This window comes from Ranitomeya variabilis, chromosome 5 (assembly GCF_051348905.1).
Source record: "Ranitomeya variabilis isolate aRanVar5 chromosome 5, aRanVar5.hap1, whole genome shotgun sequence".
NCBI classification, from domain to species: Eukaryota; Metazoa; Chordata; class Amphibia; order Anura; family Dendrobatidae; genus Ranitomeya; species Ranitomeya variabilis.
Genome location: NC_135236.1, coordinates 686314514 through 686331773, shown reverse-complemented (window position 1 = coordinate 686331773; position 17260 = coordinate 686314514). Strand labels below are relative to the sequence as shown.

Below are 17260 nucleotides of genomic sequence, written 5' to 3'. Positions count from 1 at the left end.
ATGTCATTACTGAAAGTGATGGGGCGGGGGTCCTACAGAGGGGGGATAGGGGCCAGGGTGTCAGCTATCACAGGACCCAGTGTTACACCCTCTGTTATACCCCAGAGCTGCACTCACTATTCTGCTGGTGCAGTCACTGTGTACATACATTGCATTACTGATCCTGAGTTACATCCTGTATTATACTCCAGAGCTGCACTCACTATTCTGCTGGTGCAGTCACTGTGCATATACATTACATTACTGATCCTGAGTTACCTCCTGTATTATACTCCAGAGCTGCACTCACTATTCTGCTGGTGCAGTCACTGTGCATATACATTACATTACTGATCCTGAGTTACATCCTGTATTATACTCCAGAGCTGCACTCACTATTCTGCTGGTGCAGTCACTGTGTACATACATTACATTACTGATCCTGAGTTACATCCTGTATTATACCCCAGAGCTGCACTCACTATTCTGCTGGTGCAGTCACTGTGTACATACATTACATTACTGATCCTGAGTTACCCCCTGTATTATACTCCAGAGCTGCACTCACTATTCTGCTGGTGCAGTCACTGTGCATATACATTACATTACTGATCCTGAGTTACCTCCTGTATTATACTCCAGAGCTGCACTCACTATTCTGCTGGTGCAGTCACTGTGTACATACATTGCATTACTGATCCTGAGTTACATCCTGTATTATACTCCAGAGCTGCACTCACTATTCTGCTGGTGCAGTCACTGTGCATATACATTACATTACTGATCCTGAGTTACCTCCTGTATTATACTCCAGAGCTGCACTCACTATTCTGCTGGTGCAGTCACTGTGTACATACATTACCGATCCTGAGTTACCTCCTGTATTATACTCCAGAGCTGCACTCACTATTCTGCTGGTGCAGTCACTGTGTACATACATTACATTATTGATCCTGAGTTACATCCTGTATTATACTCCAGAGCTGCACTCACTATTCTGCTGGTGCAGTCATTGTGTACATACATTACTGATCCTGAGTTACCTCCTGTATTATACCCCAGAGCTGCACTCACTATTCTGCTGGTGCAGTCACTGTCTACATACATTACGTTACTGATCCTGAGTTACATCCTGTATTATACCACAGAGCTGCACTCACTATTCTGCTGGTGCAGTCACTGTGTACATACATTACATTACTGATCCTGAGTTACCTCCTGTATTATACTCCAGAGCTGCACTCACTATTCTGCTGGTGCAGTCACTGTGTACATACATTACATTACTGATCCGGAGTTACATCCTGTATTATACCCCAGAGCTGCACTCACTATTCTGCTGGTGCAGTCACTGTGTACACACATTACATTACTGATCCGGAGTTACATCCTGTATTATACTCCAGAGCTGCACTCACTATTCTGCTGGTGCAGTCACTGTGCATATACATTACATTACTGATCCTGAGTTACCTCCTGTATTATACCCCAGAGCTGCACTCACTATTCTGCTGGTGCAGTCACTGTGTACATACATTACATTACTAATCCTGAGTTACATCCTGTATTATTCTCCAGAGCTGCACTCACTATTCTGCTGGTGCAGTCACTGTGTACATACATTACATTACTGATCCTGAGTTACATCCTGTATTTTACTCCAGAGCTGCACTCACTATTCTGTTGGTGCAGTCGCTGTGTACATAAATTACATTACTGATCCTGAGTTACCTCCTGTATTATACTCCAGAGCTGCACTCACTATTCTGCTAGTGCAGTCACTGTGCATATACATTACATTACTGATCCTGAGTTACCTCCTGTATTATACTCCAGAGCTGCACTCACTATTCTGCTGGTGCAGTCACTGTGTACATTCATTACATTACTGATCCTGAGTTACATCCTGTATTATACTCCAGAGCTGCGCTTACTATTCTGCTGGTGCAGTCACTGTGTACATACATTACATTACTGATCCTGAGTTACATCCTGTATTATACCCCAGAGCTGCACTCACTATTCTGCTGGTGCAGTCACTGTGTACATACATTACATTACTGATCCTGAGTTACATCCTGTATTATACCCCAGAGCTGCACTCACTATTCTGCTGGTGCAGTCACTGTGTACATACATTACATTACTGATCCTGAGTTACATCCTGTATTATACCCCAGAGCTGCACTCACTATTCTGCTGGTGCAGTCACTGTGTACATACATTACATTACTGATCCTGAGTTACATCCTGTATTATACCCCAGAGCTGCACTCACTATTCTGCTGGTGCAGTCACTGTGTACATACATTACATTACTGATCCTGAGTTACACCCTGTATTATACCCCAGAGCTGGACTCACTATTCTGCTGGTGCAGTCACTGTGTACATACATTACTGATCCTGGGTTACATCCTGTATTATACCCCAGAGCTGCACTCACTATTCTGCTGGTGCAGTCACTGTGTACATACATTACATTACTGATCCTGAGTTACATCCTGTATTATACCCCAGAGCTGCACTCGCTATTCTGCTGGTGCAGTCACTGTGTACATACATTACATTACTGATCCTGAGTTACCTCCTGTAGTATACTCCAGAGCTGCACTCACTATTCTGCTGGTGCAGTCACTGTGTACATACATTACATTACTGATCCTGAGTTACATCCTGTAATATACTCCAGAGCTGCACTCACTATTCTGCTGGTGCAGTCACTGTGCACATACATTACATTACTGATCCTGAGTTACCTCCTGTATTATACCCCAGAGCTGCACTCAGTATTCTGCTGGTGCAGTCACTGTGTACATACATTACTGATACTGAGTTACATCCTGTATTATACCCCAGAGCTGCACTCACTATTCTGCTGGTGCAGTCACTGTGTACATACATTACATTACTGATCCTGAGTTACATCCTGTATTATACCCCAGAGCTGCACTCACTATTCTGCTGGTGCAGTCACTGTCTACATACATTACTGATCCTGAGTTACATCCTGTATTATACCCCAGAGCTGCACTCACTATTCTGCTGGTGCAGTCACTGTGTACATACATTACATTACTGATCCTGAGTTACATCCTGTATTATACTCCAGAGCTGCACGCACTATTCTGCTGGTGCAGTCACTGTGTACATACATTACATTACTGATCCTGAGTTACCTCCTGTATTATACTCCAGAGCTGCACTCACTATTCTGCTGGTGCAGTCACTGTGTACACACATTACATTACTGATCCTGAGTTACATCCTGTATTATACCCCAGAGCTGCACTCACTATTCTGCTGGTGCAGTCACTGTGTACATACATTACATTACTGATCCTGAGTTACATCCTGTATTATACCCCAGAGCTGCGCTCACTATTCTGCTGGTGCAGTCACTGTGTACATACATTACATTACTGATCCTGAGTTACATCCTGTATTATACTCCAGAGCTGCACTCACTATTCTGCCGTTTTTTGGACAGACTGAGTAATAACAGTTGAGGATTATGTATCTGGCAGTGATTCTTGCCCTTGCTTCTCTGCAGCTGATGATGGCGCTATGGAGCAGGCGGGGTACCTTCCGGACCCGTTATTCAGCTGGTGATCCCTCCGGAGTTTCCGTGTCTTATCGGTTGGATCGTGGACCTCACACGCCGGGGGGCGAGGCAACATTCCCGCTTCGCTGTGATCATGTGACCACTCTCTGCCGTGTGTCCTCCTGTCTCATTGATCCTTCGCTTCATTTGTTTCCTCTGATAATTATTAACGAGCAACAATGTAACAAGAACAATGGACGAAGTGTCAGATTTTCTATCCACGGGTCTCAGACAATAAAGTTTATGTGAAATATTCAGTGCCGTCCGGGGGTCTCTGAGCGTTAGTAATGTGCGACCTGTACACAGAACCACCCCCTCTCACTGGAGACCACATCCTCTCACCCATGGGACAGGTCAGGACCCCCTCCTCGCTCCATGGGACAGGTCAGGACCCCTCCTCGCTTCTGGGAACAGGTCAGGACCCCCTCCTCGCTTCTGGGGACAGGTGAGGACCCCCTTCTCGCTCCATGGGACAGGTCAGGACCCCCTCCTCGCTTCTGGGGACAGGTGAGGACCCCCTCCTCGCTCTTGGGGACAGGTGAGGACCCCCTCCTCGCTCTTGGGGACAGGTGAGGACCCCCTCCTCGCTCTTGGGGACAGGTGAGGACCCCCTCCTCGCTTCTGGGGACAGGTGAGGACCCCCTCCTCGCTCTTGGGGACAGGTGAGGACCCCCTCCTCGCTTCTGGGGACAGGTCAGGACCCCCCTCTTTGCTCCAGGGGACAGGTCAGGACCTCCTCTTTACTCCTGGGGACAGGTCAGGACCTCCTCTTTACTCCTGGGGACAGGTCAGGACCCCCCTCTTTGCTCCTGGGGACAGGTCAGGACCCCCTCTTTACTCCTGGGGACAGGTCAGGACCTCCTCTTTACTCCTGGGGACAGGTCAGGACCCCCCTCTTTACACCTGAGGATGGGTCAGGGCCCCCTCTTTACTCCTGGGGACAGGTCAGGACCCCCTCTTTCCTCCTGGGGACAGGTCAGGATCTCCTCTTTACTCCTGGGGACAGGTCAGGACCCCCCTCTTTACACCTGAGGATGGGTCAGGGCCCCCTCCTCTCACTTTATGACTTGGGACCTTTGTCACTGCACCTTTGGATGTGACTGGAGCATACAATATGGAGTCCTGTTACTTTTCTCCCCTTTGTTCTGCCAGACCTTCTTGTATCCAGAATAACAGACACAAGATGAAAGCGAAGGTTTAACTATTTCACTACCACATACACATTAGACATGATCTGTATCCTAGAAGAGACACTATCAGCCCTGCCACAGGGGGGCAGCCTCGCATCATCACGGAAGATGTCAGTTTCTATATTCGCCATGTTTCTTTTTTCCACGAGACACTGGACCAAGAGCAAATGTGGACTTGATGTTCTGGCGATCCCTCTCTGCCTCCTCGTCCTCATCGTAGCGCTCATCAGTCTCCTCCTCGTCTTCATCTTCACTTTCATGTGGGCTGGAAGGCTGCGACACCGATGGGGAAGGGGGCACCGAGGACGGCCGGGGGTACCGGAATCCATCCGTCTACAAGGGACAGACAACATATTAGTTACCGGGACAATAACCGTCATATACACTAGTAATGGCTGAAACAGTAAGTAATAGATTGTAGTCTCCTGTCCTACAGTCTCCTCCCCCAGTAATGGCTGATAACAGGGAGTAATAGACTGTAGTCTCCTGTCCTACAGTCCCCTCCCCCATTAATGGCTGATACCAGGGAGTAATAGATTGTAGTCTCCAGTCCTACAGTCTCCTCCCCCGGTAATGGCTGATAACAGTAAGTAATAGATTGTAGTCTCCGGTCCTACAGTCTCCTCCCCCATTAATGGCTGATACCAGGGAGTAATAGATTGTAGTCTCCAGTCCTACAGTCTCCTCCCCCGGTAATGGCTGATAACAGTAAGTAATAGATTGTAGTCTCCGGTCCTACAGTCTCCTCCCCCAGTAATGGCTGATAACAGGGAGTAATAGATTGTAGTCTCCGGTCCTACAGTCTCCTCCCCCGGTAATGGCTGATAACAGGGAGTAATAGATTGTAGTCTCCGGTCCTACAGTCTCCTCCCCCGGTATTGGCTGATAACAGGGAGTAATAGATTGTAGTCTCCTGTCCAACAGTCTCCTCCCCCAGTAATGGTAACACTGTGTTATGATCCGGTGACTTTGGAGCCGCATGAACTTTCTCTGGAGTAGGTGGAAACTGTACTGACCGCAAAACCTGAACTAACACCGCAACTAGAAGTAGCCGTGGGGTGTGCCTAACAAACCCTAGACACCTCGACACAGCCGGAGGACTAAATACCCCTATAGATGGAAATAGGAATACTACCTTGCCTCAGAGCAGAACCCCAAAGGATAGGCAGCCCCCCACGAATATTGACTGTGAGTAGGAGAGGAAAGACACACGCAGGCAGAAAACAGGATTCAGCAAAAGAGGCCACTCTAGCTAAATAGGGAAAGATAGGACAGAATACTAAGCGGTCAGTATTAAAACCCTTCCAAAAATATCCACAGCAGATAATACAAAAAGTTCCACAATCTAACTAAAGACATGGAATGTATATCTGCCACTCCAGAGAATACAACAAGACTGAGAAAATACTGACACAATCTAAGCTGGACAAAAAAAAAACACTGAATAGCACAGAATTATTAAGCACACAGCATGTGTGCCACAGAAACAAAACCAGACACTTATCTTTGCTGATTTGGCAGAAGGCAGAAGGAACCAAACCAGGACCAAAACCTCCCAACAACCATGGACAACTGGCAAGGACTAATGAATCCTGCACGCCTAAATACCCCCGTCAGAACTGCAATCAGCAGATACACCTGACCAGGACTGCAACTCAGGGACAACTGCATTACCACCTACAACCACCGGAGGGAGCCCAAAAACACACTGGGACCAGGACAGAGCTTTGTGGTCCCCACTTGTAACATTCTTCCAATTGGATAAACAACCATTTATGAGTACGCTTTGAGTACGATCACTGAGCCAGTTATGAATCCACCTAACTGTAGCCTTGTTATTCCCATACTTGGTCATGTTCTCAGTAAGGATAGTATAAAATAATTTATCAAATGCTTTGCTGAAGTCGATATATACTATACCTACCACATTTCCCTGATCCACCCAGTCAGTGATTCCATCATAGAAGAGAATTAGATTAGTCTGGCATGACTTGTTTGCTACAACCCATGCTGGCTCTGGTTAATTACTGTATTCTTATCCAAGTACATACATGCTGTTTAATAATTTGATCACAGACCTTTCCTGGTATAGAAAGAAGTAAGACTCACTGGCCTGTAATTTCCTGGCTACATTTTCTTTCCTTTCTTGAAGATGGGGACAACATTTGCCTCTCTCCAGTCTTCTAGGACTTCTCCTGTTCTCCAGCATTTTTTTAAAGATTCTGGCTAGTGGTTCTGCAATTTCCTCTGCTAACTCTTTCAGTTCCCTAGGATCCAAGAAGTATTGGTTCTCCTTGCGGAGCATGACTGTCACGATATGGTATGAAATATATAAGTTTAGTTTCTCTGCCAGCACACATAGGGTGGGCGCTGACCCCCCCTTCACTGTGTTTTAGCTTGTCTTGTCAATGAGTGTAGAGATTTTATGGCCTCTAGCTCTGAGAGCCAAGGTATTTACGACCGGTTTCCTGCAGTGTAAACTCTTCTCCAGCTATAACTGGATTAGAAACTTCCAGAATCCATGAAAGTCCTTTGTTTTGTTTTTGTAAGATATTAGGCAAACCATTTAAGTTAAGAACACAAGAATATATATTCTTAATCCCCCTCGGTGGATCTATCCGCCACTCTAAACACGGGCTTCTAACTCCAACTGGTAAAGAAGTAGGGATTTCTCTGTAAATATGCATGACAGATAGGACATATTTGATCTCATTAGAATGCCCACGTTAATACGAGATTAATGCTGGGTGTGTTGTGATTGTGACATGTTCTGGAGCAGAGATACAAGCATTAGAAAAACTTGTGGTAAAGCTAGTAAGACTGGAGAGGTAGGACGGACTGGGTAAACCAACCCCGTTCTGTGATGTCACAGGCTGCAGCTATAAGTTTTTGGTCAGACTCCAGCAAGGGTCAGTCTATCTGCTGGAGCCTATGTGAGCCTGACGTGAAGAGCTGTTCCTACCCATGCATTGGGACAGATGGAAACTCCACTAGCCTGGTTGCCTGCAATGCTTTGAACACATGTAAGTGTTATTCTCATGTAATCCTTGTTTTCTTTTATATAATTACCTTGTACATATTTGCAATTGTCTCTTTTGTAACATCTTTGTAAAATATACCTTTTATAAACACTGCCTGAAAATCATTTATGGGGTATAATAATTAATATACCAGATTCGTTCTCCTGTTCTAAAACGTACCCTAAGTCTCCGAAAGGGAATTACGCTACTGTGTTGGGTTAGCTTCGGACCCGTTTAGTCGAAGCTGGTGGTAGCTTACTGTGTGCACTGTGCCTGTTGGAGGTGTTGTAGCGACGGCGACATTGATAATTATTGTTCCTGCCTGAGCGGGAGTAGTTAAATCGCCTCGCTGTAGCGTGCCCAATAGCCAGTACATAGCAGGAAGCCTTTCTGGCGACTAATTACTCTAGGTGCAGTACCTAATCTGACCTGAGAGTAAGGGGGGCGCCAGAGAGCTGCAAGGTTTAAGTGGAACTGTAAGCGGGATACATAAGTCCCTGCAGTTCGTGGCATGTTGAAGAGCAGTGGGATACCTAGAATAAGCCCCTGCTGTAAACTAAGAGGTCAATAGCCTTGTGTGTGTCTTTTTATCACATTGTGGAGTGGAGGGATCACTAAAATAAGCCCCCCTGCACATGTGATAGCCGTCTGTTGGCCTAAAGTCACCCCGATCCGTGACGTAGGGGTGACGGTCACAGTGTGGATCCCTGACAAATTGGTGAAAGCGGTCAGGGGTTTGTGACACATTGATGGCAGAGGTCAGGGATTCTTGACAAATTGGTGGCAAGGCGGTGGGATATTAGAGCAATAGTGATTTGGTTTGAGCAATCATTCCTCTCACTAAAAACTTGCAGAAAGTTCTTGCGAGGACTCTGCGCAAATAAGTTTGGAGAACGAACTCAGTGTTTATTAATCTTGAGACAATTGTGTGTACTGGTAATTATCCCCTCCCTTTCTCTTCGTTTTTCTGTCCTATCTTTTATTTGGCAACCATGGTTGGGCTGGGAGAAACCTTTTATGAGCAGCAGACCAGAGACACCCTTGTTGCCTTGTGCAAGTCACAGCACATTGACTTTGCAGGCAAAAACAAAGCCCAACTGGTCGCAGTTCTGGTGCAATGGGAAGCCGCTCTAGACCACTCACAGAGCCCAGAGGCCGCAGAAGCCAGCACCAGCGAACATGGTGCTGCAGCAGAGGTCCAACCTCTGAATGCTGGCCCTGTTAGCAATCCGGGCGAATTGGACCCCCACCTGCAGGCGGCCTTGAAAGAATTCCCCACCGACGACCATGAGGGACGTCGGCAGCTGATTCAGCAATACCGGCAGGAGGCCGAGTCCCGAGCAGAGCGAGAGGCCCAGCGGGAGGCTGAGAGCCCAGCGGGAGGCTGAGAAAGCCGAGCGAGAGGCCCAGCGAGCCGAGCGAGAGGCCCAGGCTGTCATGAATCCCCAATGGCTAGGGATAGCATAGGACAAGCAAAGTATAATAAATATCGGACGAGCTCTAGGGTGATGGAACCTGGGCTGACCGCTGCCCTACGCCTGACAAATGCAACTAGAGATAGCCAGGGAGCGTGCCTACGTTGGTTCTAGACGCCACGCACCAGCCTAAGAGCTAACTAGTACTGCAGAGAAAACAAAGACCTCACTTGCCTCCAGAGGAATTAACCCCAAAGATATGGTTGCCCCCCACATGTATTGACGGTGAAATGAGAGGAAGGCACACACATAGAGATGATGTATATAGCTTTAGCAAATAGAGGCCCGCTGAAAACTAGAAAGCAGAATGACACAAAAGGGGTCAGCAAAAAACCCTAATCAAAAAAACCATCCTGAGATTACAAGAACCCATGTGCCAACTCATGGCACATGGGGAGAACCTCAGTCCACTAGAGCAACCAGCTAACAAAGAGACATTCTAAGCAAGCTGGACAAAAAAACCAAACAACTGAAAATCAGCACTTAGCTTATCCTGAAAGATCTGGGAGCAGGTAGGCAGGAACCAAACAGAGCACATCTGAACACATTGATAGCCGGCAAGGGAAATGACAGAAAGGCCAGGTAAAATAGGAAACACCCAGCCTCTGATGGACAGATGGAAACCAAAGGCCGCAACCCACCAAAGTCACCCAGTACCAGCAGTAACCACCAGAGGGAGCCCGCAAACAGAATCCACAACACCAGGCCCAGCGAGCCGAGCGCCAAGCCCAGTGAGAACATGAACTGGAGATGCTCCGGCAGGGGGGGATGCCTTCCACCGCCCAGAGCCGTGAGCCCAGCAGCGCTCAGATGCCGAAGCCCCGGCCCGAGCACTTCCCTGTTATGGAAAAGGATGGGGACTTGAACACTTTTCTGTGGGCATTTGAGAGAGCCTGCAGACAGTACCGGCTGCCTACAGGTGAATGGGCCTGATACCTGACCCCAGGGCTGAGAGGCAAAGCTCTGGAGGTGTTTGCTGCCCTCCCTCAAGAACAAGATGGTGACTATGAGGCCATCAAGCAGGCTCTGATAGCCAAGTACCAGCTTACACCCGAGGTGTACCGTAGAAAGTTCCGGACCCTCCAACGTGGCCCACACGACAGTTACAGCGATGTGGTGCATGGACTGGGGACCCACTTTGACCAGTGGACCCAAGGACTGTCAGTGACCACCTTTGCACAGCTGCGAGACCTGATGATCAAAGACCAGTTCTTCCATCTTTGCCCAGCTGAGGTGCGACAGTTCGTGATGGACAGAGAACCCAAAGACGTGACGAAAGCAGCGCAGATTGCCGATGCCTATGAGGCCAACCGTAGATCGGAAGTGCAGAAGCCAGTCACCACCAGCTGGAGAGGGGGTAAGCCTGCAACCAATGCCAGTACCCCTGCCAGCCAACACACCAGAGGCCCTGTCCCCATGGCCAACAGCACCAGTCCTACCACCGAACTTCGCCAGTGTTACCACTGCAGGCAGCCTGGTCATATCAGTCCCAACTGTCCAGGCAAGCAGAAGAACCCCTCATCCAAGGCCCCAGGGCCTAATGCAGCAGTTCTTTTGGTGGGTGGTGTGGTTGGGAGGGTGTGTGACAACGTACAGCACGTCACTGTGGGAGGTCATGTTGCTACAGGCCTCAAGGACACCGGGGCTGAACGAACCCTCATCCGACCCGAACTGGCGGCCCCTGAAGAGATTATTCCGGGGAAAACCCTAACTGTCACTGGGATTGGGGGTATCAGCTGTCCCTTGCCAATGGCCCGGGTTTATATTGATTGGGGTGCTGGGAGCGGGGTGAAGGAAGTGGGGCTGTCTGATAATTTGCCCACTGATGTTTTGTTGGGGACTGATTTGGGGAGGTTGTTTGCATACTTCGTGGATGACCCCCCTCCCCAATCTACTAATGAGGGTAACGTTAACCCTGACAATGATGGGAAATCGCATGTGTTACCTGACCATGCTTTATCTTGTAATGATGCATCTGTTAACCATTTTTTCCCTAGGATTGATGGTGAAAATGTTGTACCTGTGCCAACTAAACCTGATAATGATTTTTCTGTGAAAGTTGATGTGTCCATAGGTACCAGAGTGCTCAGCCACGTTGCTCTGCGGAGTGAGACGGCTGAGGAACCCCTGGCAGGGGCAAGTGTTGGTGCTACAGGAAATGGGGAGATACATGGGAACCGTGAGGAAGGTGATGCCATGCAATTGACCAGTGCCACCGAGGAAGGTAACTGGCCCATAAGTAGCAATGCTCCTGAGGTGATGGGGGTGGATGGGGAGGTAGAGCCCATAGCAGCATCGGCTGATGGGTCTGTAGAAATCACCGGGGAGACAGCCTACGTAGCTGCTGTCACCCGCAGTCAGAGTGCCCGGAACGCAGATAACTGTCTGCCTTCCGGACCCTCCTCAGTCATCAGTATGACTGAACCAGAGGTGGACCCAGAGCAGGTCCAAGAGGGTTCCCGTGGGGAAGGGACCCTGACATCGCTTCTGGCTTCCCCTAGCCAGGAGTTTCAGGCCGCTCTGCACACAGATGCGAGCCTAGAGAGTTTGAGACAACTCGCCGGGACGCTCTTCTCCGAGGCTGATAAGGAGAGGGTGTTCTGGGAACGAGGAAGGTTGTACCAGGAGATAGTACCCGGAGAATCACAAAAGGAGTGGTTAAGGGAAAGACAGCTGGTCATCCCGCAGCAATTCCGGGGTGAGTTGTTACGGATTGCCCATGAGATCCCGCTAGCTGGACACTTGGGGATCAGCAAAACTAAGGCCCGGCTGTCTCAACACTTCTATTGGCCTAAGATGGGGACAGATGTGTCAAACTACTGCCGCTCCTGTGTCACCTGTCAAATAGTGGGGAAGGCGGGGCCTGCTATTAAGGCTCCCCTGATCCCTTTGCCAGTGATAGCGGAGCCTTTCCAGAGGATCGTGGTGGACATTGTGGGCCTGCTGGCCGTCCCCAGCAGCTCTGGAAAGCAATACATCCTTACTGTGGTAGACTACGCTACCCGGTACCCAGAGGCAGTAGCTCTGTCGTCAACTAGGGCAGATAAGGTGGCGGATGCCCTGTTGGCTATCTTTTCACGTGTAGGGTTTCCCAGAGAACTGCTTACTGACCAAGGGACCCAATTTATGTCTCGCCTAATGGAGGCTCTCTGTAAGAGAATGCAGGTGAAGCACCTGGAATCGAGTGCGTATCACCCACAGACCAATGGCTTGTGTGAACGCTTCAATGGTACCCTCAAACAGATGCTACGCATGCTGGTTGAGACACAAGGGCGCGACTGGGAGCGGTACCTCCCACACCTGCTGTTCGCTTACCGAGAGGTTCCGCAGGCCTCGACGGGGTTCTCCCCCTTCGAGCTCCTGTACGGCAGGCGAGTCCGGGGACCCCTTGGGTTGGTAAGAGAATCCTGGGAAGAGAAGCCGAACCCTTCTGAAGTCTCTATAGTGGAGTATGTCATGCGCTTCTGTGACAAGATGCAGACCTTGACGCAGTTGGTGCATGACAACATGACGCAGGCTCAGGCTGATCAGAAGCACTGGTACAACCAGAACGCCCGGGAGCGGACCTACCACGTGGGTCAAAAGGTGTGGGTGCTGGTCCTCGTACCAACGGATAAGCTTCAGGCAGCCTGGGAGGGCCCGTACGTCGTCCACCAACAGCTCAACCCGGTAACCTACGTTGTCACCCTTGACCACGCTCGGGGTAGGCGAAAGGCCTTCCACGTCAACATGATGAAGGCTCATCACGAACGTGAACCTTTCGTCCTACCGGTCTGCAGCGCACCCGAAGAAGGGGAGGAAGACACCCTCCTGGACATGCTGGCCCAAGCCAAGGCCCGTGGGTCCATTGAGGACGTGGAGGTAAGCGCCTCGCTAGATGAACCACAGCGGTTGCAGTTGCAAACCACACTGGAACCCTTCCGGGTCGTGTTCTCCAACCGGCCTGGAAGGACTGAGTTAGCAGTCCACGAGGTGGACACCGGGAATCACGCCCCACTACGGTGAACACCCTATCGAATCTCTGACCAGGTGCAGCAGATCATGCGCCAGGAGACCGATGAGATGTTACAGCTGGGGGTGATTTGACGGTCAAAGAGCGCGTGGGCCTCACCTGTAGTTCTCGTGCCAAAGAAGGACCGGACCACCCGGTTCAGCGTGGACTACAGGGGGCTCAACGCCATTACAGCCGCTGACGCGCACCCAATGCCACGCATCGAGGAGCTGCTTGAGAAGTTAGCTGGTGCAAAATACCTGACAATAATGGATCTGAGTCGAGGATACTGGCAGATTCCCCTGAGCCCCGAGGCGCAGGAGAAGTCTGCCTTTATCACACCCTTTGGACTGTACGAGTACACGGTCATGCCCTTCGGCATGAAGAATGCCCCTGCCACTTTCCAGCGGATGGTCAACCTCCTGCTTCAGGGACTGGAGAAGTACGCAGTGGCGTACTTGGATGACATTGCCATCTTCAGTCCCTCCTGGGAGGAACACCTGCAGCATCTCGAGGAGGTGCTCAGGCGAATTCACCGAGCAGGACTGACTATCAAGCCGGGAAAGTGCCAGATGGGCATGAGGGAGGTCCACTACCTGGGGCACCGGGTAGGCGGAAACACCCTAAAGCCAGAGCCTGAGAAAGTGGGCGCGATCGTGAACTGGCCCACTCCCAGGACCAAGAAACAGGTGATGTCCTTCCTGGGCACTGCAGGGTACTATAGGCGCTTCGTACAGCACTATAGTAGCCTGGCAAAACCTTTGACGGACCTCACCAGGAAGAAGCTACCCCACATCGTCAACTGGACAGATGGCTGTGAGGGGGCCTTCCAGGCGTTGAAAACCGCACTGTGCAACGCCTCTGTGTTGAAAGCAGTCGACAGCAGTCGACCGTTCTTGGTACAGACTGACGCCAGCGAGTTTGGCCTCGGTGCTGTGCTCAGCCAGGTTGACTCGGAGGACCAAGAGCACCCCGTGTTGTACCTGAGCCGGAAACTTTTGCCGAGGGAAGTGGCCTACTCCACCATCGAGAAGGAGTGCCTGGCCATAGTCTGGGCCCTGCAGTGCTTGCAGCCCTACTTGTACGGTCGCACCTTCACTGTGGTGACTGACCATGACCCTCTGCGCTGGCTAAGCACCATGTGTGGAACCAACGGCAGGTTGCTACGCTGGAGCCTTGCCCTTCAGCAATTTGACTTCACCATTGAACACAAATGCAGATGGACTGTCCTGCCAGGGTGAACCTACTGAGGTGCGCACGGAGGCATACCGTGGGGTTCTACCTCCCTAGCGCACTCCAAAAGGGGGAGGTGTCACGATATGGTATGAAATATATAAGTTTAGTTTCTCTGCCAGCACACATAGGGTGGGCGCTGACCCCCCTTCACTGTGTTTTAGCTTGTCTTGTCAATGAGTGTAGAGATTTTATGGCCTCTAGCTCTGAGAGCCAAGGTATTTACGACCGGTTTCCTGCAGTGTAAACTCTTCTCCAGCTATAACTGGATTAGAAACTTCCAGAATCCATGAAAGTCCTTTGTTTTGTTTTTGTAAGATATTAGGCAAACCATTTAAGTTAAGAACACGAGAATATATATTCTTAATCCCCCTCGGTGGATCTATCCGCCACTCTAAACACGGGCTTCTAACTCCAACTGGTAAAGAAGTAGGGATTTCTCTGTAAATATGCATGACAGATAGGACATATTTGATCTCATTAGAATGCCCACGTGAATACGAGATTAATGCTGGGTGTGTTGTGATTGTGACATGTTCTGGAGCAGAGATACAAGCATTAGAAAAACTTGTGGTAAAGCTAGTAAGACTGGAGAGGTAGGACGGACTGGGTAAACCAACCCCATTCTGTGATGTCACAGGCTGCAGCTATAAGTTTTTGGCCAGACTCCAGCAAGGGTCAGTCTATCTGCTGGAGCCTATGTGAGCCTGATGTGAAGAGCTGTTCCTACCCATGCATTGGGACAGATGGAAACTCCACTAGCCTGGTTGCCTGCAATGCTTTGAACACATGTAAGTGTTATTCTCATGTAATCCTTGTTTTCTTTTATATAATTACCTTGTACATATTTGCAATTGTCTCTTTTGTAACATCTTTGTAAAATATACCTTTTATAAACACTGCCTGAAAATCATTTATGGGGTATAATATTTAAGATACCAGATTCGTTCTCCTGTTCTAAAACGTACCCTAAGTCTCCGAAAGGGAATTACGCTACTGTGTTGGGTTAGCTTCGGACCCGTTTAATCGAAGCTGGTGGCAGCTTACTGTGTGCACTGTGCCTGTTGGAGGTGTTGTAGTGACGGCGACATTGATAATTATTGTTCCTGCCTGAGCGGGAGTAGTTAAATCGGCTCGCTGTAGCGTGCCCAATAGCCAGTACATAGCAGGAAGCCTTTCTGGCGACTAATTACCCTAGGTGCAGTACCTAATCTGACCTGAGAGTAAGGGGGGCGCCAGAGAGCTGCAAGGTTTAAGTGGAACTGTAAGCGGGATACATAAGTCCCTGCAGTTCGTCGTATATTGAAGAGCAGTGGGATACCTAGAATAAGCCCCTGCTGTAAACTAAGAGGTCAATAGCCTTGTGTCTTTTTATCACATTGTGGAGTGGAGGGATAACTAAGATAAGCCCCCTGCACATGTGATAGCCGTCTGTTGGCCTAAAGTCACCCCGATCCGTGACGTAGGGGTGACGGTCACGGTGTGGATCCCTGACAAATTGGTGAAAGCGGTCAGGGGTTTGTGACACATTGGTGGCAGAGGTCAGGGATTCTTGACAGTGACATGTTAAGCATGTCGAGATGAGGAGACTTAAAGCCGCAATGCTCCTCTGGGAAATTTGCGAATTGTCTCTTCAGAGAGGAAGAGTACTAGTTCCTTAGAATGTAATTCATCTGGACCAGGAGATGTAAATTAGCTCAGTGTTCCCATACCATCTCTTTATTCATAGTTACATAGTTACATAGTTATTAAGGTTGAAGGAAGACTGTAAGTCCAGCTAGTCCAACCCATAGCCTAACCTAACATGCCCTAACATGTTGATCCAGAGGAAGGCAAAAAAAGCCATGTGGTAAGAGTAAGCTCCACCATGGGGAAAAAATTCCTTCCCGACCCCACATATGGCAATCAGACTAGTTCCCTGGATCAACGCCTTATCAAGGAATCTAGTGTATATACCCTGTAACATTATACTTTTCCAGAAAGGTATCCAGTCCCCTCTTACATTTAAGCAATGAATCACTCATTACAACATCATACGGCAGAGAGTTCCATAGTCTCACTGCTCTTACAGTAAAGAATCCGCGTCTGTTATTATGCTTAAACCTTCTTTCCTCCAGACGTAGCGGATGCCCCCTTGTCCCTGTCTCAGGTCTATGATTAAAAAGATCATCAGAAAGGTCTTTGTACTGTCCCCTCATATATTTATACATTAACATAAGATCACCCCTTAGTCTTCGTTTTTCCAAACTAAATAGCCCCAAGTGTAATAACCTATCTTGGTATTGCAGACCCCTCAGTCCTCTAATAACCTTGGTCGCTCTTCTCTGCACCCGCTCCAGTTCAGCTGTGTCTTTCTTATACACCGGAGACCAGAACTGTGCACAGTATTCTAAGTGTGGTCGAACTAGTGACTTGTATAGAGGTAAAATTATGTTCTCCTCATGAGCATCTATGCCTCTTTTACTGCATCCCATTATTTTATTTGCCTTTGTAGCAGCTGCCTGACACTGGCCACTGAATATGAGTTTGTCATCCACCCATACACCCAGGTCTTTTTCATTGACGGTTTTGCCCAGAGTTTTAGAATTAAGCACATAGTTATACATCTTATTACTTCTACCCAAGTGCATGACCTTACATTTATCCCCATTAAAGCTCATTTGCCATTTATCAGCCCAAGCTTCTAGTTTACATAAATCATCCTGTAATATAAAATTGTCCTCCCCTGTATTGATTACCCTGCAGAGTTTAGTGTCATCTGCAAATATT

General features: G+C 48.8%; 2 protein-coding genes across 4 annotated transcripts in view; one reads left to right on the top strand and one right to left on the bottom strand.

The window, feature by feature from the left end:
• SPX (spexin hormone) overlaps positions 1-3834 on the top strand; it is a 75824-nt gene extending 71990 nt beyond the window's left edge. For both annotated transcript variants that reach the window (XM_077261415.1, XM_077261416.1), the window contains exon 6: positions 3532-3834. In XM_077261415.1, coding sequence (XP_077117530.1) covers positions 3532-3590 — 59 coding nt within the window. In that variant the 3' untranslated portion in view covers positions 3591-3834. The remainder of the gene's footprint in view (positions 1-3531) is intronic.
• Positions 3835-4766: 932 nt separating this feature from the next.
• The window catches only part of GYS2 (glycogen synthase 2), a 171710-nt gene continuing 159216 nt past the window's right edge, over positions 4767-17260 (bottom strand). For both annotated transcript variants that reach the window (XM_077261412.1, XM_077261414.1), the window contains one exon: positions 4767-5105. In XM_077261412.1, the coding sequence (XP_077117527.1) occupies positions 4884-5105 (222 nt within the window). In that variant the 3' untranslated portion in view covers positions 4767-4883. The remainder of the gene's footprint in view (positions 5106-17260) is intronic.